This window comes from Electrophorus electricus, chromosome 17 (assembly GCF_041902795.1).
Source record: "Electrophorus electricus isolate QZ-2024a chromosome 17, ASM4190279v1, whole genome shotgun sequence".
Taxonomy (NCBI): domain Eukaryota; kingdom Metazoa; phylum Chordata; class Actinopteri; order Gymnotiformes; family Gymnotidae; genus Electrophorus; species Electrophorus electricus.
In genome coordinates this window covers 19,470,123-19,493,325 of record NC_137513.1, presented here as the reverse complement: position 1 = coordinate 19,493,325, position 23,203 = coordinate 19,470,123, and the positions used below count along the sequence as shown (strand labels likewise).

General features: G+C 43.6%; 1 protein-coding gene across 1 annotated transcript in view; it reads left to right on the top strand.

Moving 5' to 3' along the window:
• Positions 1-3,537: 3,537 nt before the first annotated feature.
• The window catches only part of ptgir (prostaglandin I2 receptor), a 30,018-nt gene continuing 10,352 nt past the window's right edge, over positions 3,538-23,203 (top strand). Inside the window, exons 1-2 of the mRNA XM_027012031.3 lie at positions 3,538-4,319; positions 4,646-5,558. Coding sequence (XP_026867832.2) covers positions 4,725-5,558 — 834 coding nt within the window. The 5' untranslated portion in view covers positions 3,538-4,319; positions 4,646-4,724. The remainder of the gene's footprint in view (positions 4,320-4,645; positions 5,559-23,203) is intronic.

Below are 23,203 nucleotides of genomic sequence, written 5' to 3'. Positions count from 1 at the left end.
GTGCTCACAGTGTTCAGTGTTCAGTGTCCAGTGTTCAGTGTTTCAGTGCTGACAGTGTTTACTGTTCGCAGTGTTTAGCGTTCAGTGTTCACAGAGCTCAGTGTTCAAAGTGTTTAGCGTTCAGAGTTTAGTGTTCAGCACTAACAAAGGCAGAGATGTTCATGTTGATTCCAAAGTCCTTAATGAGTCTGTCAGTGGTTTTTGCTCATGTGTGAATCATTTACCATTAAAACGTTAATAACCCCTATTCTTTTCTCATCAGTGAACATTTAAATAAACCTTCAACATCAGACAACATCACATGCAGGAAAACTCTCTGCACAAAGATACCCAGTTTATGAAAGCAGAAATATGATCTGAGGTGTTTTGCCAGTCTGTTACTGCCCAGTGTAAAAGTATTTTACAGAATATCACCGTGGCGTTCCAAGATGAAGTGTGCACTTTCATTTCTCTCTGCTCCACCCTTGAAGTTTCCCTAAGTGGAGGTATTGGGTAATACCTCCGGGTTTCCTTTCTGGGGGAATATTTGTGTTTTCTCTGAACGCCATGGTCCCATTAAAAAGGCAACATTCTACAAATATTGAATTTCCAAAGCAGGCATGCAAACAGTGAGTGAGTGGCACTAGAGACTGCAGAAATATTTTGGCTCTGAATCTCTTGCAATGTGGTATTACACCACATCATTACTGGGTGCTGTAGGCCCCTGGTTTGGAGCTACTGAGTCCTTAATTTCATTTTTCCCTCTGCTGTCTCTTAGTCTAGCTAAAGGCTTGTGTGATTTAAAAATGTGTCATGAGCCAAACCTTGTTGTGCTAGCAGAATTATTGTTCTGTCAAATTAGATATCATATAATACTAATTATCCAGACCTGAAATACTGTAAATGCATCCATTGCTTTTAAGATCTTATATGGTTCCTCTTTTGGAAAAAAAACATTTGATTGGGACCAGCCCACGTTGCATTATACCAACATTATTTCCATTGTTTTTTCCCATTGCATCAGATGCCTAGAATATCACTGCAAAGTTAATGATGTAGACAAATGTAAACACTTCACAAAGGCCCTAGACCATGATCATTGTACTAAGGGGGCTGATCCTGGGTCAGCACCTACAGACCTGAGTCACTTCACAAGACCATGATCATTGTACTAAGGGGGCTGATCCTGGGTCAGCTCCTACAGACCTGAGTCACTCCACAAGACCATGATCATTGTACGAAGGGGGCTGATCCTGGGTCAGCTCCTACAGACCTGAGTCACTCCACAAGACCATGATCATTGTACTAAGGGGGCTGATCCTGGGTCAGCTCCTACAGACCTGAGTCACTCCACAAGACCATGATCATTGTACTAAGGGGGCTGATCCTGGGTCAGCACCTACAGACCTGAGTCACTCCACAAGACCATGATCATTGTACTAAGGGGGCTGATCCTGGGTCAGCACCTACAGACCTGAGTCACTCCACAAGACCATGATCATTGTACGAAGGGGGCTGATCCTGGGTCAGCTCCTACAGACTTGTATCACTCAACAAGACCATGATCATTGTACGAAGGGGGCTGATCCTAGGTCAGCTCCTACAGACTTGAGTCACTCCACAAATAAGGGTGCAGAGGCAGGATAAACGCTCATAGGTGCTGTCTGAAATTACTATATAAACACAGAAAGAGAAGGCATTTTGAATAAACACCTGCAGGTGGAATATTTAGAAAACAAAATGTATTACCAATCGTACAACACATTAGTAACTCCCAGAAGTGCCTAAATTGTTACACTTTGAAATCATTGCAATAATTATTTGGTTTCTCAGGATTCTTCTGTGGAGACCAGACACTGTCTACCATCGCACTGTTTATTTAAAATCACCACTCTGTTTGGGCTGCATGACTATGCAGCTATAAACCATCCAAGATATCCTTTAGGGCTGTAAACCATCCATGATATCCTTTAGGGCTGTGCCAAGCTGATCAGGGTCCTTCTCCTCCATGAAGCAGTCATGTCTTAAGGAGCAATGTGGAGGATCTTATCCATCCTTTTAAAAAGTAGATATCAGGATATTTATTATATAATGACTAGAATTCTTGGTCAGTTGATCTCTTGCAATGAAAACACCATCCATGTCTTGTCATGTTTTTTCTGCATTCAACAAAATTAAACCAATAATCTAAAACATCATTGTAAGTTTTATTCTTAAATGCCCACATAACTGAAGTGAGGTCATTCTAAATTATATTTAGAATTTTTAGCATTTTAATGTTATTTTAATGTAAAGGCTGTACAAAATCAAAAACTAAAATAACTCATTGCACAAAAAGGGGACGTGGCTGGTATATGTTATGGTATTTAATTGCAAGCACTTAAATAATGGGACACCTGGTTCAGAGGGAATCCCTCAGACTGATGAATATAGATGATGATGATGATGATGTGATGAAGAGCATCACCCAGCTTGCCCCTTAACGAGTCAATAGCACCTGGATCTGAGTCAGACCTACACACACTCATGATAACCAGAGCAGATGTACTCGTTACTCACGTAGAGCATTGGAATTAAACACAGAGGGATTACTAAATAAGGGAAATCAGGACAGGCCCATTGGAGCACAGAGATTTACAGAGCGGAGCTGCTGCCGTGGACATATCAGATATTTACAGAGCAGAGATGCTGCCGTGGACATATCAGAGTTTTACAGAGCAGAGCTGTCCTCATTGACATATGAGAGATTTATGGATATTATAAAAAATGGGTTTGCCATCTGAATAACATGATATTGGTTATAACATAATGATAGAGGAAACTTCACACAGATTTCCAGCACCTCCTGTGCGACTGGATGGCTCTTGGTGATGGAGATTAGAGCCCCACAGTGATATTCCACATTAAAGTACTTTATGGAGCTACTTCCTTCTTTACCAACAGAGGTGGCGACATCACGGACAAGCATGAATCAACATGTTCGCTTTTATTGTAACAAGAACCACTTGAAAGTGTTTGTGATGACCAGATAAAATGGGCCCTTAACGCATCGTATGACTAAAGAAAATGTCTATTTCCGATCTGGAACTCTCATGAGGTCTGATTGACCACAAGTTTTCATAATGTGCTCTGATAAAGTTAATGAGCCATGACAGCAAGTAAAAATGTTACAATGGCACACACACACACACACACACACACACACACACACACAGGTGCACACACACACACACACACACACACACACACACACAGCTGCACACACACACACACAGCTGCACACACACACACACACACACACACACACACACACACACACACACACACACAGGTGCACACACACACACACACACACACACACACACACACAGCTGCACACACACACACACAGCTGCACACACACACACACACACACACACACACACACACACACATATACACACACACAGACACACAGACAGATAGACACACATACAGACACACACAAGAAAATGCTCTGTATATTAATCACCCATGAAACTTTTGATTTATGATCAGTACAGTAGAGCAGCATTGGCTAAAAGCATTGTGCTAAAACTTACGGCAAACCAATTAATTATCATTTATTAAAATCAATTATAAAATCCCTTTCTCAGACAGCACTTTATTAGAAATACATGGACGGTGAACTTTGAGAGTCTAATAACTCGTTTGGCTCTCACGGAGCCTTCACCGGTAAATGTCTCTCCGGTTTTCACCTGGCTGCCCGTTCCCGTTCAGTCTTAGCGCTGCGGGAAATTATATTAGGAAACTTTTATACTAACATTAACTTACTGGAAGAGACGTCAATTAAAATGCTAATTACAGTTAAGGACCGCGTGCTTGTGCGTACATGGTAAAAGAACCACCCAGCTCACCAGTCACGCGTCGCTTAAGCGCGCGCCTCTCCGCGCGCTTTCTGCCGGTCTCAACCACTCGAGGCTCGACGCTGCAAGAGGCACATCGCTTAAATTGACTTTTCCGATTAACTATAACAGCCGGTTTCACTGATTTGTGATCAAAATGGGCGAACACTTTAGTGAACGTTTGTGAGCGGCGCGCGGGAGGCAGCGGTGTTAACCCGGTTATGGAGCTCGTGGTCCGGCACGGGACACAGAGGTCTGCTGCGCGTGGAGAGTGAGCTGCAGATGTTCCTGCGTGCGGGACACGAACACAGAAGGAGCTGCGCTTTCTCTCCGAGCTGAAGTCAGCATGAACACATGATCTATAACGCAGGCTGAAGTGGACGGATAGGTGAAAAGGGACATTTCTGCAGGTTTATCGTTTATGTCGGAGAAAGATCAATGATATTCCGCTGACAGGTGCGTGGTTTGATTAATCTAGCGTCTGCGGAAACAAAAGAAGGAATAAAGTATACGTAAATGTAAGATTGTGAAGCTGTCAAGTAAGCTATTTTTATGCTACCCAGTAAAATCAGACATCTAAATGTAGAAATAACGCTTGCTGTTTACATAAGCTACTATTTACACAGACTTAACTCGATTAGATGGCAAAAGCGAAGAGCTCTGGTGTAACAATAACAGTCTATAGTCTAGCCTAATATTGGTTCAATTTATCCTGAAATATGATTAAAGATTAAAGAATAGTTATGCAGTGTGTTTAAACCTGGCGCGACTCTCCTCCGCAGTCTTCTCGCACTCGGGGCCGGGAAGGAGACTGATGTTTTAACACGCTGGACGGATCTGCTCTTTTAACACGCTGGACCGATGCTCTCTAACAACACGTGCGAGAACATCACTCACATTCACATGCCTGAGAACTTGTTGAACCTGGTGGTGAGCGCCTTCATGTTCCTGGCCGGGGTTGTGGGGAACCTGCTGGCGTTGGCCATCCTCGGCCTGCGTCAGAAGGATCGCCGGGCCAAGTCGTCCGTCTTCTGCATCCTGGTGACGGGGCTGGCGGTGACGGACCTGGCGGGGACGTGCCTGCTCAGCCCGCCTGTGTTCGTGTGCTACTCGCGCGGCATGTCGCTGGTGGGCCTGACGGGCGACACGCGCCTGTGCACGCTCTTCGCCTTCGCGCTGACCTTCTTTGGCCTGGCGTCCATGCTCATCCTGTGCGCCATGGCTGTGGAGCGCTGCCTGGCCATCAGCCACCCCTATTTCTACTCCAAACACGTGCGGCGCAGCTTCGCCAAGACGGCGCTGGGGCTCATCTACCTCTTCACTGGCGCCTTCTGCCTCCTGCCCCTCCTCGGCTTCGGACGGCACAAGCAGTACTGCCCCGGGACGTGGTGCTTCATCAAGATGGAGGCGGAGGGCGAGGGGGCGGAGGAGGAGTGGCGAACGCTGTCGTTCTCGCTGTCCTACTCCCTGCTCGTGGCCCTGCTCATCACCGTCGTCTTCCTGTGCAACGGCTCCGTCATCGTCAGCCTCTGTCGCATGCACCGCAGCCAGATCACAAGGCGGGGCTCGGTGGTGTCCGCCAGCCGCAAGCGTGGACTGAGCTCCTGGTTCGGCCAGGGCGAGGAGGAGGTGGAGCACCTCGTGCTGCTGGCTTCCATGACGGTCATCTTTGTCATATGCTCCCTGCCTCTCACCGTGAGTACAAAGCGCTCCCTGTCCGCTCCGAGCATCTTACATCAGCGTAAAGTGGACAGAACGCACTGGATTCAGCGTGAGCTAAAAGCTACATACCACTGCGTGCCCTCCGATAATGTCCTGATTCCTATTCCCAGTTCCTTACTCAGGGCAGCAGAGTGAAAGGTGTTGTTTATGCTGCCACTAGCGTCTGATTAATGGTGGTATTGTTAACAGTTTGGAGTAGCTCGGTCAGTGAGTGTTTAGGATGCGTACACTGCGAGGTTTTTGCTGGTAGTTCCCATCCACGCTGAATGATCAGGCCAGAACATGCGCCTTGTCCAGGCTGTTTGCGCTGTCATATGTATTTGGTTTGTGATTGGCATGGTGAGCCTGTTTTGTGTCTATGTTCAGCGTCTGTGTACATGAGTCATGGCCTTCTGAACTCTTACGCAATCGAGTACAGTATTTGAATTTGACATCCACCTGATGTGTAGTTCAGGTTCTGCTATAGCCATTCCTCTAACTGAAATCTTTGTTACGAGTCTGACAGCCCTGCAGGACAGGACTAAACCCGCCCAGCCTGCAAACTCTCCTAGCTCAAGAATGCAGCACTGATGTCAGGTCAGGTTTTTGTCTTCCGTGTGTATCCTTCAGTTTGTGTTTTTTGCTCAGCAACTGATCCAAGAATAACACCTGTTTTGAAATAATCAAAGGGAGGATTCTGCAGTTCTTTAAAGACAGGAGGAAAACTGCTTTGCATGCAGTCAGACGTTATCATTTTCCTGTGTGACATTGGTCTTCTGTATTTGATGTTTAGTGGTGATTGTGAGAGCAGAAGGATATGAGGATACTTGATAAGATCAGACACGCAGCAAGAAATAATTTATACTCCTTATAAGCTTTTAAAGTAGAATAATTCAAAAAAGAGGCCATGGTGTACACAAACCACGAGAAAGCATATAATAATTCAGAGTTGGATGGTGTAATGTTGTACAGATGAATGACAAACATTAGATGTGTTGTAACCACTCACTGTCTGCTTTTATATATATATACATTCTGTGTTTTATATACACACATATATATATATATATATATATATATATATATATATATATATATATATATATATATATATATATATATAAAACACAGAATGTCAGTATGTTACAGTTCTAAAGCTTGTTATGTTGCATGTGTATGCAGCCTATAGACATGTAGGCTAAGTGCCCCCATTGCATGTCTTTGGGGGGAAGGGTATAGACCCCTATGGTTACCCAGTCAGCTTCTGGAGCTTTAAGAGAGTTCCTCTATAGATGATCCGGTTCAGTGAGTTCCTCTAAAGATGATCCAGTGTCTGCAGAATTTGGCAAATATACAGCTGAGTGAAACTTTATCAAGCCATGCCCACACGTATGCACGCAGACGCAGACCTGTCCTGGGTCCTGAGTCAGATACAGCTCTCTTCTGTCTCCTACTTGGTCCTCCTCTGGGCTCTGTACCTGCCTTTCCAGTTAGGACACCCTAGCAGTAAAGAAATGCCTCCCCTTCAAGACTGCCATTGTTTGTCATGTGAGAGTTGAACTCTGAAAGGGAAAGGAGAGACACAGGAAGAGAGAGGAGGATGTGGAGCGCCTTTAACCCCCAGGAATTGCTGGGCTCTTCTTTGTCCTGGATATGCACTTTATTGTATTTAACCTCAGCCTGCACACACACACACTATGTGACACTACTGTATAAGTAGGATACAGTATCTGGTACTAACACATTTTTGGTTGACTCTGGAAATGACTCCCAGTGTTGGGCCAATGCGGAGCCCGTCTGAGTGAGAGCAGGCTGTGTGTGTTCAGGGGCGTGCTAGGGGACACTCTGACCTGTGTGTGTGTTCAGGGGCGTGCTAGGGGACACTCTGACCTGTGTGTGTGTGTTCAGGGGCGTGCTAGGGGACGCGCTGACCTGTGTGTGTGTTCAGGGGCGTGCTAGGGGACACTCTGACCTGTGTGTGTGTGTTCAGGGGTGTGCTAGGAGACGCTCTGACCTGTGTGTGTGTGTTCAGGGGTGTGCTAGGAGACGCTCTGACCTGTGTGTGTGTGTTCAGGGGCGTGCTAGGGGACGCTCTGACCTGTGTGTGTGTGTTCAGGGGTGTGCTAGGGGACACTCTGACCTGTGTGTGTGTTCAGGGGCGTGCTAGGGGACACTCTGACCTGTGTGTGTGTGTTCAGGGGAGTGCTAGGGGACGCTCTGACCTGTGTGTGTGTGTTCAGGGGTGTGCTAGGGGACACTCTGACCTGTGTGTGTGTGTTCAGGGGTGTGCTAGGGGACGCTCTGACCTGTGTGTGTGTGTTAGGGAAACGCTGGTTCTCAAAGCCCAGGACGTGTGTGTGGACAACTGTAGTGGCTCAGTGGATAACACGTCTTCTTTCAGGTCCCTGTGGCTTGTTGCAAATTTTACTTGTCTACTCGATCAGGTAACTGCCTACAAAAACATTTTTCAGTAAAGGGTATAGTTTAACAACAGTTATTTTCACACATCGAAAGTTTAAGTAGGTCATTTGGCCAGGACAGAGAGTTTTCATTTAACATTATGTTGAAAATCACCTGAAGTTTTACTAGAACTCAAATGTCTCTGCTTTTCTGTGATATGTAGTGATGGATGAATCATTATGTTGAGTCACTTTGTGGTTACAAGCCATATCGAAGCATTACCAGTATGGTTATAAGCGTTTGCCTATTGACACTGTGTGAGCAGTGAAAGTACTGTAACCAGTCTGCACTGAGGTGTACAGTAATGACATTACTACTGCATTATCCACAGGCTTCAGTTGTGTGTAAGGTCCTGAAAGAGATACCAGAGTCAGATGAACTATTACGTTGTGAAGTCACATCTCAGGGAGGACACTGTAAAAACTGTAGGAGTGAAATGAAGTGTTAATGTGCCTGTGCATATAGAAATGAGCAGATTGACTTTAAAGGGAGAGAGAAGAGGAGAGAAATGCTGCATTGAGTTGCTGTTGAAGACCATCTGAGCTCAGCCCTGGACATTGAGTTGCTGTTGAAGACCATCTGAGCTCAGCCCTGGACATGAGTTGCTGTTGAAGACCATCTGAGCTCAGCCCTGGACATTGAGTTGCTGTTGAAGACCATCTGAGCTCAGCCCTGGACATTGAGTTGCTGTTGAAGACCATCTGAGCTCAGCCCTGGACATTGAGTTGCTGTTGAAGACCATCTGAGCTCAGCCCTGGACATTGAGTTGCTGTTGAAGACCATCTGAGCTCAGCCCTGGACATTGAGTTGCTGTTGAAGACCATCTGAGCTCAGCCCTGGACATTGAGTTGCTGTTGAAGACCATCTGAGCTCAGCCCTGGACATTGAGTTGCTGTTGAAGACCATCTGAGCTCAGCCCTGGACATTGAGTTGCTGTTGAAGACCATCTGAGCTCAGCCCTGGACATTGAGTTGCTGTTGAAGACCATCTGAGCTCAGCCCTGGACATTGAGTTGTGACAAGAGGAACCACAGAAACACCCTTCCCTCCCTCTCACTTGCATGTTTTGTGCAATTCTGCTGTATCAGTTCCTCAAAAGCGTGTGTAAAGGAGTGTGAAACGCACAGAGGAGCTCCGCTTTACCTCAGCTGCCTGATCACTGGCCTTTGGTTTAGCTTTTCTCTGTGCCACTGAAAAGACATCAGCGCTTCAGCAAGCTTGTCGCGATGGGCTCTTGAATGCCAGTTATTCAGAGGTTGGACAGGTGCCGAAGGTTCCAGCGATGGCCGAGTGGGGGTGGTGCTCTGTGCAGCACCTGTGCGGCCCTCTACTGACTTGTTGTGCTCTGAAGCGAACAGAGGCAGCAGGTGAGTTTTCACAGGCTGCTCCGGACGTCTGGAAATCACCCACCTCCAGGTGTTTTATTGCAGCCTTGAACATTTGTCATCTGAACTTAATTTACAGCTTGCCTGCCCTAACAGTTACTGTTTGCTCAACAAACAAACCACACACATTATCCTGGGCCACTGTTCTTCTGCCCTGTCAACTCTGGGAGCAGAGCAAACGCAAATCCCATTCAGACCCTCGTAAGAGCTCCTCTTACCTCGTAAGAGCTCCTCTGTCTTTCTGGGTATTTTCTGCCTTTTGCTGAGTGGTTTTAGTCTAATATGTCATTCTAAGTGTGCATGACAGTTTCTTAAGAGACAACAAGGGTTGTGGGTGCTCCTCTGTGAGCAGTGAGCAATGAACCGGTCTTTACTGCTGTAAAGGTGTAATGAGCAGGTCTTTACTGCTGTAAAGGTGTAATGAGCAGGTTTTACTGTTGTAAAGGTGTAATGAGCAGGTCTTTAATGCTGTAAAGGTGTAATGAGCAGTTCTTTACTGCTGTAAAGGTGTAATGAGCAGGTCCGTACTGCTGTAAAGCTGAATTGGGCAGGTCTTTACTGCTGTTAAGCTGTAATGAGCAGGTAATTTCTGTTGTAAAGGTGCGAAGGCCTTTACAAATGTGACTGAGGGGTCAGTCAAGTCTGTTGTACTAAATTCCACAGGGACCTGAAGAGAATCCAGAGCTCATTTCCTCCCACTCTCATCAAACATTGTTCTAGTCTAGATGTATGTCATACTGATTCCACTTTGTTCCCCTTTCTCCAGGCAGAAAGCCTCCCAAAATACGAGCCTGGAAGAATGTGATGTGTACAAAGTGCACATGATGATGGATGTTTATCTGAGTGACCCAGCTCAGTACCTTTTACAAAATAACTGATTGTTATTTTGTCATTGTCATTGTTCTGTAGGAAGGTCAAGTCTTAATACTACAAAATTGTACAAACCAAAACGCTCAATATTTTACAAGAGTGTTCATCTGCTTTATGATGGACTTCAGAAACAGTGGGAAAGTTAGAAGGCCCACAAAGCTGTCCAGAGTTAGTTAAAGACACATTCTGTGGTAACAGATATTTCAGAGTTTGTTTGTCTTCATCATAATCAGCTGCTGAAACAAAACCAGTTTCAATGAACAAAAACTAAATAATGTAAATAAGTAAATAATGAGCTTTTGGCAAATGTGTTGATTCAAAGTATGTTTTGTTTTCACGATTCTTTAGGAAACAAAATGATAAAATGCTTTTGTGAGTGTTTATTGTGTTTGTTTATTGGCGTTCTCCCACTGGATTTCCAAGCGTGTTTACATTACTGCAGTGTCTCTGAGTGAGGAAGAGTAGGTCATTTTGTACATTCTTCCTCTTCCTCTGCCTTCTGTCTTCATGGCTAACCACAATGAAATTAATCTGTAATTATTAACATGTCATTTACATTAATGTAAAAAAACATAAATGACCTTTAACAATATGTAAGCAAGTATAACTCCAACTGAAATAAATAAATCGTATGTTGGTTTACCAGCATTTGAAGGGACAGCAGATAAGACTTGGCTTTCAGGCAATAACACGCTTCATCAATGTGATTTACGAAATGGACCAACAGTCCTCTTGTGGAATGGTTGTAATTCTGGTGCAGAACTTCCTACTCAGTACTGCAGCCTTTTGGTAAGACTGAGCGGGCAGAGACAAGCCTAATTATGGTGGAATCCTTCAGTTTCAGTCCATTTTCTCCAGCAAATTGAAAGTCAGTAAATGTGGAGTGTTTCAGTACACCTGTACACGTGAGCTGTTTCAGTACACCTGTACACGTGAGCTGTTTCAGTACACCTGTAGATGTGAGGTGTTTCAGTACACCTGTACATGTGAGCTGTTTCAGTACACCTGTACACGTGAGGTGTTTCAGTACACCTGTAGAGGTGAGGTGTTTCAGTACACCTGTACAAGTGAGGTGTTTCAGTACACCTGTACATGTGAGCTGTTTCAGTACACCTGTACACGTGAGGTGTTTCAGTACACCTGTAGAGGTGAGGTGTTTCAGTACACCTGTACAAGTGAGGTGTTTCAGTACACCTGTAGAGGTGAGGTGTTTCAGTACACCTGTACAAGTGAGGTGTTTCGGTACACCTGTAGAGGTGAGGTGTTTCGGTACACCTGTAGAGGTAAGGTGCTTCAGTACACATGCACAGGGGAGGTGCTTCAGTACACCTGTATACATGAGGTGTTTCAGTACACCTGTACAAGTGAGGTGTTTCAGTACACCTGTAGAGGTGAGGTGTTTCGGTACACCTGTAGAGGTAAGGTGCTTCAGTACACATGCACAGGGGAGGTGCTTCAGTACACCTGTATACATGAGGTGGTTCAGTACACCTGTAGAGGTGAGGTGCTTCAGTACACATGGACATGTGAGGTGCTTCAGTACACATGTACACGTGAGGTGTTTCAGTACACCTGCACAAGTAAGGTGTTTTAGTACACCTGCACAGGTGAGGTGCTTCAGTACACCTGTACACGTGAGGTGTTTCAGTGCAACTGTAGAGGTGAGGTGCTTCAGTACACATGCACATGTGAGGTGCTTCAGTACACATGTACATGTGAAGTGTTTCAGTACACCTGCACAAGTATGGTGTTTTAGTACACCTGCACAGGTGAGGTGCTTCAGTACACCTGTACACGTGAGGTGTTTCAGTGCAACTGTAGAGGTGAGGTGCTTCAGTACACATGCACAGGTGAGGTGCTTCAGTACACCTGTACAAGTGAGGTGTTTCAGTACACCTGTAGAGGTGAGGTGTTTCAGTACACCTGTAGAGGTGAGATGCTCCAGTACACATGCACAGGTGAGGTGCTTCAGTACACATGCACAGGTGAGGTGCTTCAGTACACATGTACACGTGAGGTGTTTCAGTACACCTGTAGAGGTGAGGTGTTTCAGAACACCTGTACACGTGAGCTGTTTCAGTACACCTGTAGAGGTGAGTTGTTTCAGTACACCTGCACAGGTAAGGTGTTTCAGTACACCTGCACAGGTGAGGTGCTTCAGTACACATGCACGGGTGAGGTGCTTCAGTACACCTGTACACGTGAGGTGCTTCAGTACACCTGTAGAGGTGAGGTGTTTCAGTACACCTGCACAAGTAAGGTGCTTTAGCACACCTGCACAGGTGAGGTGCTTCAGTACACCTGTACACGTGAGGTGCTTCAGTACACCTATATACGTGAGGTGTTTCAGTGCAACTGTAGAGGTGAGGTGCTTCAGTACACATGCACAGGTGAGGTGCTTCACTACACCTGTACATGTGAGGTGTTTCAGTACACCTGTAGAGGTGAGATGCTCCAGTACACCTGTAGAGGTGAGGTGTTTCAGTACACCTGTACACGTGAGGTGTTTCAGTACACCTGTAGAGGTGAGAAGTTTCAGTACACCTGTAGAAGTGAAGTGTTTCAGTACACCTGTAGAGGTGAGGTGTTTCAGTACACCTGTAGAGGTGAGATGCTCCAGTACACCTGTAGAGGTGAGGTGCTTAAGTACACCTGCTTAGGTGAGGTGCATCAATGCACCTGCACATGATGTACATAAGTCAGCAGTTTTATATTAAGTGTAAAAAGGTCAAGACTACTGTGATCACATTGGCCCACCAGATGAGTGAATGACAGAGTTCCTATCTCAACTGAGCTCTGTTTCTACTCACCTCAAACCCAGTAAAATAAGATTCTCAGTCTGTGATTCACTATTGGGACTGTGCACTCAAAGCAGTGCCATTGAGAAAATCCAGAGAAAGGACATTATAATCCTGTGTTATGGCAGGGAATTCTCTGCAGTAACATTTAATAAAATGAATAATTTTTCAGTCCTTACATACGGAAAAGCAATGCAGAAACATGTACAAGCAGTCCGACCCACTAGGGATATCGGCCTAGTGGTGATTTTTCCCATGTTCTGTAACACAGCCCTTCCTGTTCGTGACTTGGATGTTTGATTTGTGTGAGACTGAGAAGGGATCGTGCTGAAATGTTATGCGCTGTCTGGAACAGCAATGAGCACATGGCTGGTTGAGGTATCTCCAGATATACCCACAGCCGGCTGCTTGTGAGAATAATGTGTCTGGTGATTGAGTGTGTGTGTGTGTGTGTGTGTGTGTGTGTGTGTGCCATGTTTATACTTTAGTTCCCTGGAACAACAAGCCCTGGAGAGCATTGGCATACTATGCAAACATACAGATAATTGCTGCACTACTAATTCTATAGACTCATGTAAACTAATAGAATTTAACTTCATTTAGAAGAGCTAACTGAGGTGTAACTGAGTCGGTGGACAGTTGGTGAAATGAGAATGGATACGCCCATTAAAGGAGGACATATATCTTCACCTGTCCTCTAGGCTGTACACTCACTAAGCACCCTGAGATTTGAATGCTTTGAATTATTTCAGCTGTTCTATTTCAGTAGAAACCATGAAAAACGACTCATGATGGGACCATGTTTTTGTTTTGTGTTTTTTGGCTGTTTTGACGTTGTGTCATAGGGACAAAGCTATAAATCCATTTAAATGAAATGTGTTTTATTTGGAAGCTGTTCCAACTTCTAAAAGGTTCCCCTGAGTAAAACAAGGATATTAGTTAAGTCAGCTGTAGACTTCAGTATAGTTTCCCAATGATAAGACTACCCACAAAAATATAATTCTGTATAGTATATAAAGTATATAGTATGAAGTATGTAAAAGGAAAAGTTTTGCATATTCTTCAACCACTGGTCTTCTCGGATTATTGCAGTGCAGTAAATGTCAGTAGTTACTGTAATACTCTAATGAATGTATATCAACAAACACTGCTACCATGACAACCAGTCTGGGATGACTGAATTAATTCCAGATGAGTTGGTCATAAAACTATCCTGAAACCATTAACCTATGTACAAGAAATGTGCTGAGTCACTATATGACCCTGTGTGACCAAACAGACAGGTCTTTTGTGTGGCCTGGTTACGACTGCACAGAAGCCAGGGTGTTGCAGAGAGCAGTAAGCTATTATTAACCACTGATAATGGGTGGAGACGATCCTCTTTGGTTTGTTGACTTACAGGTTTACAATGAATATCTAAAGAGTCTTGTGTTCTCCATTTTTCAGAACTACCGAAGTGTTGATTGATGTGTGTGTGTGACGAGGGTTGGCTGGAAGTCAAGTCTTTAAGCACCAACCACATCCCAGGTTCTTTGTGCCGCTTTGAAACTGAGCATTTCCCTATAGACTGATTACACTAGCGATGTATCCGTGTAAATCCTTGATGAGCTCTGAGATTAACACTGGGGTGAGGGGGTGATCTGATATTAACACTGGGGTGAGGGCATGCACTGAGATTAACACTGGGGTGAGGGGGTGATCTGATATTAACACTGGGGTGAGAGGGTGATCTGATATTAACACTGGGGTGAGGGCATGCACTGAGATTAACACTGGGGTGAGGGGGTGATCTGATATTAACACTGGGGTGAGGGCATGCACTGAGATTAACACTGGGGTGAGGGGGTGATCTGATATTAACACTGGGGTGAGGGCATGCACTGAGATTAACACTGGGGTGAGCGCATGCACTGAGATTAACACTGGGGTGAGGGGGTGATCTGATATTAACACTGCGGTGAGGGGGTGCTCTGAGATTAACACTGCGGTGAGGGGGTGTGCTTATAGCCTTGGCTTGCTACACTTTAAGATTGACCTACATGTATGACAGGCTTCAGACTCACGTCTAAACCATTTTCCAGTACTACAGAAAAGATCTGTTGCATCGATTGCTTGATTAAAGACAGTAGCAGTCATGCCTGACTATAAGACAGGCTTCCAATTAGCACCAGGACCACTCTCTGATTCCCCCTTATCTAAAACAGATTTTAAAAGACAAGGCAGGGCAGTTTGATTTGTATAGGACATTTTATGGACAAATATAAGTACTTTCTATAAATAGAATAATTTTCAACAGTTCTTGTCTTCATTCTACTGATTGACTGGTCCATATTCATCTAAGAGGCCTACTGTGTAGTCTTCTAGCACGTCCAAAATGCATGTAGGTTCCTGGAGAGGTTTACGCAGAAATTTGAAGTCTCAGTAACTCTCACATATTAGACACTTTAACTTTTAAGAGTTAACTCCAGACATGCAGAACTACAGTGCTGGCATGGAGATACACCTTGTGCAGTAGTGAGTCTACTCATGCTGGGTGATTGGAAAACACCATTTAGGATTAATCATTTATGAAGCTTTTCCTCAGAGATTATCTGTCTACACAGATAATGTATAGATATACTGAGACAATATACTAAGTGGAAGGAGGGGATTTGAGCATTAGAGAGCATTAATGAGTCCCTATCCAGGATGAAACATCAATGAGCCAGGATGATGGCCCCAAGTGAGGAAGTGCTTAGTGGGAACTTCAGACAGCAGAAACCCGAGGAGGACGGGAGTGAGGAGGGGCAGGAACCATGGGAGGCTAAAACCTGGAAGTGGCTGATATGGAGAAGTCCTACAGATGGCTGGAAAATGCTGGACTGACACACTTGCAGGATTGTGGCGACCATGAGAAACAATATTTTTGTAGTCTAATTAATATACAGTACAGTATACACAGTGTATTTTGGCTCACAATGATGAATGAAAACTTGGTTCATGACATTCTCAGGATTTATGATAGACCAAGTATTTATACTGAACAAATAAATAAATAAATGATAATAAACTATTCCTAAATAGGTGGTATGTTTTGACTAATTTATGTTGTTTTGAGTGCTCTTTATAGAGGCTCTCCCATATCTGTGGACATAATCATTGCCAAGGTCCAAAAATATTCCCTGCTTTTAATTTGAAAATAATTAGCATTTTTGACTGAAAGTTCTAGAAAAAGCATGTGAGCTAGAAAGCAGTGAGGGGGGGAGAGAGAGAATGTGTGAAAATTCTCTCAAGAACTGGATGAGCAGAGATGTAAATGAGATAATGAGGTGAAGAGTGGGACTATGTGTGTTATGGGGTTTCTCCCCGTGATAGATGTGGCTTGGCATTGTGGGCACTCTGGCGCTTCTCTCTGTGATGTCACTCCTGGGCTGGCCTATCAGGAACCTTCCTCATGGTGGAAACATCTCCATCTCCATGCTGAGGCATCAGGCGCAGGTCTCCATGACAATGGATTTTATTCCCGGAACCCGCAGATTAATTCAAGGCATCCAATGCAAACCTTTTATGTAGCTTTTTTATTATTAATTATTGTTTTGTTGTTCAGAAAGGTGAATTTGTAAAACAGGCCTGCATTGATTAAAATGCCCCAAGTGAGTTAAGCACTTTCTGGCAATTAATTATACAGACATGAAGCAACAATTTCAGTTACCTGTCAGTTACCTGTCAGTTATCTGTCAGTAAAAAGCATCCTTGAGACCACAGTTTACTATGGGTTTACAGGGAGCTGAGGTTTCTGGTTGAGAGTACATTGTGATGTGACTGGTTGCTGCTTCTCACTAGTGTGTGACTGGATATAAAACCTGTGTGTGTATTAACTGTGAAGTGACCTTGGACACCTTGAAAGGCCCTGTGTAAATATAACTTTATTCATTCATTTATGAAGTACAGTCATTACACTAAAAACTAAATTATAATTAATGCCTCATCATGTAAAGAATCTTGAGTCTGATCTGTATGTGTGTGTGTATGTGTGTGTGTGCGTGTGTGTGTGTGTGTGTGTGTGTGTGGAAATGGAAACTTGAATCAGTAAGCATTTAATCACTTTATGTGCTTCAGTCTGCTCTCAGGGGCTTAGGGTTGAAAGAGCGTCTCCATGCCAATCACATCACACTGCCTGTCTTGCTGATTGACCCTTTAACCTTTACAGTTTCATCCCATATGCAAAAGCTAGTTACTCAAGCCTGTCCTATGGGCCTCAGTACCACTGACAGTAAAGTGTGTAATATAAAACTCAATCTATTCATAAACAGTGGACACTGAAGGTCTATTACCCCACATAAACTGCACTCACTTAATTCTGAAATGTGTTACTGAGTGTGATAAAGTATCGTTATCCTTCACAAACACTACAAAGTAGGACATGGGTTTACTTTGGGTTTCTGAACATATGCAAATAACATCACAACACCAGCAATTGACATCAGAATCAGGCTTTAATTACAAAGTACATTTACATATTCATGTAGTTTCTTTACACAATCATATACCATTTAACACCTACCGAAGCACACTGTCACCATCTCAAACACAGTTACAGTTAACGGTGTTTCCATCTCTTGTTTCAGTTTGACACTGGACATGTCTTGGTTAAACTGGAACAGATTCAAGAAGGGTTGAAGGTAGTCTGAGTGAGCAGAATTGCCACCACAGTCTGACTGAGAATAAACCAGCGTGGGCGTCTTAGATGCTAATATGCTAATCCCTTAATGTGGCCATCTGTGAATCCGTCTCAGTGGAGCTCAGATGAGCGCACAAGTAGAAGTGGTGCTCCAAGGAGTTGCACACCAATAAAACCATTCAGATTCAATGTGCTGTTTGTCTAGGGTCAGGGCTTGCCATAATGTACTGACTGATTCGACCAATATTTAAAATGTATTGTTATGTAATGTGAAACATGAAGCAGATAGATTTCCTCTTTGGGGTTTTAGTGTAACTGGAGTATATTTGTAGAAATTTAGTGAAGGATGAAGAGAGGATTTTCAGGTACTAAGATCTGCGCAACTCTAGTGTTACACACACTCTAACACCACATGTGCTATTTACTGGAAACGGAAACTATTGAACTGTAGCGGATTGTCTTTGCCATGGTCTAACCTGGTTGGGTCTGAAGCCTTAAATTCTGTTGAAACTCCGGTACATCATTTACTTACGCTTGGGCACATTTGAAATGAGGACTGAAATATTCAGAGTGGATACTGCTTGCAGATTTCCACAGAAACTGTACTTCCATTACAACAGCTGGCACAGGTCTCACGTGTTTAATTCATGAGTTATTTTATACCACAGTGCTCACAGTCCTTCCCCTTCATTTAGAACTCTTGTTATTCCTGCCAGAACGAAGACAGATGTGAAAAGAAATCCCAAACAAAGTTAGAGGTCATTAATTACAAGCCATTAATCTGGATGACAAATTGAATTCTCTGGATGATTTCAATGGCTGGCTGAAACCCCTGCATGTCAGCTATGTTTCCTGAAAGTGTATCAAGGCTTTTGACACCGTCCCATCCTGATTCTGTCATGATGTAAAAATAATTTGGTTCCGGAATGTATTTCTGCACAGCGACACTGGGTGGCGCTGTGCATGCCACACTCGCTCACAAAACAATCTGCATGAGAGTGAATCAAGGCCCACTCTGGTCATAAGACAGCTTCCTGGTGATTGAACCATTTCTCGTTATTCTGCCATCCAGACACACTTGGGTGTGTTTACTGTATCTTTCTGGTCGCCCAGGCTGACATCTTTCCTCAATCATCGTCCACATCCCGCATGGAAAGGACACAGGACGGACAGCGGGACAAAGCCATGGTAATGCCCCATAATCTGCAGCTGTGCAAGAAACAGAGAACAGCCCCAGGCCTAGCTAGAGTCAGAGAACAGCCCTGAGATAGCTGGAGTCACAGAACAGCCCCAGGCCTAGCTAGAGTCAGAGAACAGCCCTGAGATAGCTGGAGTCACAGAACAGCCCCAGGCCTAGCTAGAGTCAGAGAACAGCCCTGAGATAGCTGGAGTCACAGAACAGCCCCAGGCCTAGCTAGAGTCAGAGAACAGCCCTGAGATAGCTGGAGTCACAGAACAGCCCCAGGCCTAGCTAGAGTCAGAGAACAGCCCTGAGATAGCTGGAGTCACAGAACAGCCCCAGGACCTAGCTGAGTCCAGTTGACACTTCTCGCTCTAATGTGCTTGTCAGCTCAGGGTACATTTGTTTGTTTACTGCAATGCCACAGTCCACAGAAGCCTGTGATCAACCCACCTTGGCAACATGCCTGATGTGTTTCACCATTTTTCAAATGTGTGAGTTACACATATTGCAGCCTGTAGACAACAGAATTTGATTATGAACCGACATGAACACGCAGCATCGTCCTTAAAAAGGACAGAGGCGGGGCATCTCTTGGTTCGCATCAGGAATAGGTGGGGGGTTTATTGGCTCAACACCAGGAAGAGGCAGCATGTTTATTCAATAGTGAATCAAATAAACCCAAACGTGTGGCACAGGTTTTGGTATTGCAGTCAAAAAAAATAACTGACATTCATGGTGAATCTCTCCAAACTCAAAAAGCTCCACAGTGAAATGATTCAGGACACATCTAGGCTAGAGTGAGGAATATGTAGGAATATGTAGGAATATGAAGGAACATGAAAGAATTTGGAGGAATTTGGAGCAATGATGTGCTGTAATGAATGAGGTGATTAACAGAAGCCCGGGGTGTTGTAATGTCTGAGGTCACTGATGGGATTAGACCCAGATGTTTGCGGTGCCTTTTCAATGTGGTTCTGCAGGAGTACAAATAATGTGCTCTGAAAATGTTTGTTTTAAGACATAACCTCATCACAGAACATTTTAAAAGCATCCAAAATGCATGCTTTCAAATGCAAAAAGACACATCCTATACCTTAAAATGCACACTATACCTTACACTACACACCAGACCTTACAATACACACTATACCTTACAATACACACCAGACCTTACACTACACACCAGACCTTACATTACACACTATACCTTACAATACACACCAGACCTTACAATACACACTATATCTTACACTACACATTGTACCCTACACACTATATATTACAATATACACCATACCTTACAATACACACTATATCTTACACTACACATTGCACCCTACACACTGTATATTACAATATACACCATACCTTACACTATACACTATACCTTACACTACACATTGTACCTTACACACTATTTATTACAGTACACATCATACCTTACACTAGACACTATATATTACACTACACACCATACCTTGCACTACATACTATATCTTACACTACACACTATACCTTACAATACACATTATATCTTACACTACACATTATACCTTACACTACACACCAGACCTTACAATACACATTATACCTTACACTACACACTATACTTTACACTACACATTGTACTTTATACACTATATATTACAATACACACCATACCTTACAATACACACTATATCTTACACTACACACCATACTTTACAATACACACTATATCTTACACTGCACACCATACCTTACACTACACACTATATCTTACATTACAGACCATACCTTACACTACACACTATATCTTACACTACACATTATACTTTACACTACACATTATACTTTACACTACGCATTATACCTTACACTACACATTATACCTTACACTAAACACTATACTTTACACTACAAATTGCACCTTATACACTATATATTACAATACACACCATACCTTACACTACACACTATCTCTTGCATTACACACCATACCTTATACTACACACTATATCTTACACTACACACTATACCTTACACACTATATCTTACACTACACATTATACCTTACACTACACACTATATCTTACACTACACACCATACCTTACAATACACACTATATCTTACACTACACACCATACCTTACACTATACACTATACTTTACACTACACATTGTACCTTACACACTATATATTACAATACACACTATATCTTACACTGCACACTATATATTACACTACACACCATACCTTGCACTACACACTATATCTTACACTACACACTATACCTTACAATACACACTATATCTTACACTACCCACTATACCTTACAATACACACTATATCTAACACTACACATTATACCTTACACTACACACCAGACCTTACAATAAACATTATACCTTACACTACACACTATACCTTACACTACACACTATACCTTACACACTATATCTTACACTACACACTATAGCTTACACTACACACTATAACTTACAGTACACACTATACCTTACACACTACTATCTTACACATCATTGTACTATAGTGCATTGCATTATTTATAGCCTTACCTTGTAATGAAGACCCTTAAGAAGGTTAAATGGGAGCTCTAGCTCTTTGGTCCAGTTGGTCCAGTTGGTCCAGTGGTCAGAGCTCACCTTCACCTCCAGTGAGTCCTGGGTAGGGTGGCTACCTTCAGACTTCATCACACACCTTTACAAGGAGCGGAAATTGTCTACCTGAAATGCTTAAATAGGTGATCTCAATGATTGGATAGTGCACACAGAGCACAGGGATAGTGAACACAGAGGACAGAGCTCAGGGATAGTGAACACAGAGCACAGGGATAGTGAACACAGAGGAAAGAGCACAGGGATAGTGCACACAGAGGACAGAGCGCAGGGATAGTGAACACAGAGCACAGGGATAGTGAACACAGAGCACAGGGATAGGGCATTCAATGAAAACAGGCAGCACAAGACAAGATGGCTACTGCATCTTCCTCCATCACAGGAGCTTAGAGCACCTCCTGCAGAGAGGCAGACTACAGCAGGGATATCCCTTACAAGATCCAGAAAACAGTTCCCCATACATTAATTCCTAATCGATACGTATCACATACAAGATATTGTACCTCCTATGTGTAGTAGAGTGTGTAATGTGCACACTCATCTGTCTCAGGATTTCAGGTGAATTTAATTGCTTTCCTACTCCACCACACCTTAGTTATTTATGCCCCTCCCCCCTCATTATTGGCACAAAATAATCAGATTATGCAGATGCTTGAGAATGTTCAACGAGGCAGGGATTCACTTTGTCTTCTTCTCAGTCAGTACAGAATGTTCCTAAACTGGAATGTGGTCATCACTGCTGCTCTCCAGCCCTTTATTTGCTGAACAGGTTTATGATGTTTACATTTTGTATTACTTTTGTCCAAGTACAACTTGAGTAATTGAGGATTAAGGGTCTTGCTCAGGGGCCCAACAGTAGCAACTTAGCAATGGTGGGACTTGAACCAGCAACCTTCTGATTAAAAGTAAAGTACCTTAACCACTGAACTACATTACCAGGGCATGTGAGAGCTAACATTACTACTATATAGGCACAATCCATTTGTCCATGTTCATTTGAGTCAGTGCTGACCTTAAGTTTTGAGTCAACACCAAGGCAGATCCAATCTTACAGTATCGTCAATGTACAGTGAGTGACGTCCAGGGCTAATTTTCATTTAGACGTCATGTGCTGTTCTGAGATCTGTGGACTCCTACTGAACCTGTGACTAGCGTACATAAGTAGAGGGGGTCCAGTGGCGTTGTGTGTTACTGTACTTCCACAGTACACCATTAGAGAGGCTTTACTTCTGCACCAGACGGAGACAATGAATATTTCATGAGTCCTCTTGCTGAACTGATATTGATTAAGAGATCTGGTTCATGCTTTTTCCAAACAAAAGCCTGCACCACTGTGCTCTCGAGGACCGAAGCCCCCCCCCCCCCCCCCCCCCCCCCCCGCAGTTGGCTGGCTGGGTTATTGATCATGGATGCTATTAGCTCTGTCTAGGTAATTATATATTCTCTGGCCTTAGCAGTGTTCAGTGTATGCCTAGTGTATGCAAAACCTTCCAACCTAATGTCTGTGATTGTCTACTACATTGTTTATTTTTGGATTTTTGTTTATCAGTTTGAAATGTCTTTCTGAAATCTCATCTTTTAAAGCATGTAACCTTGGCCTTGTCCAAAACCCTTTTCAAAGTTTGTAATATTTTTGTTTTTCAGTTTTCTAGAGCATTTCAGTTA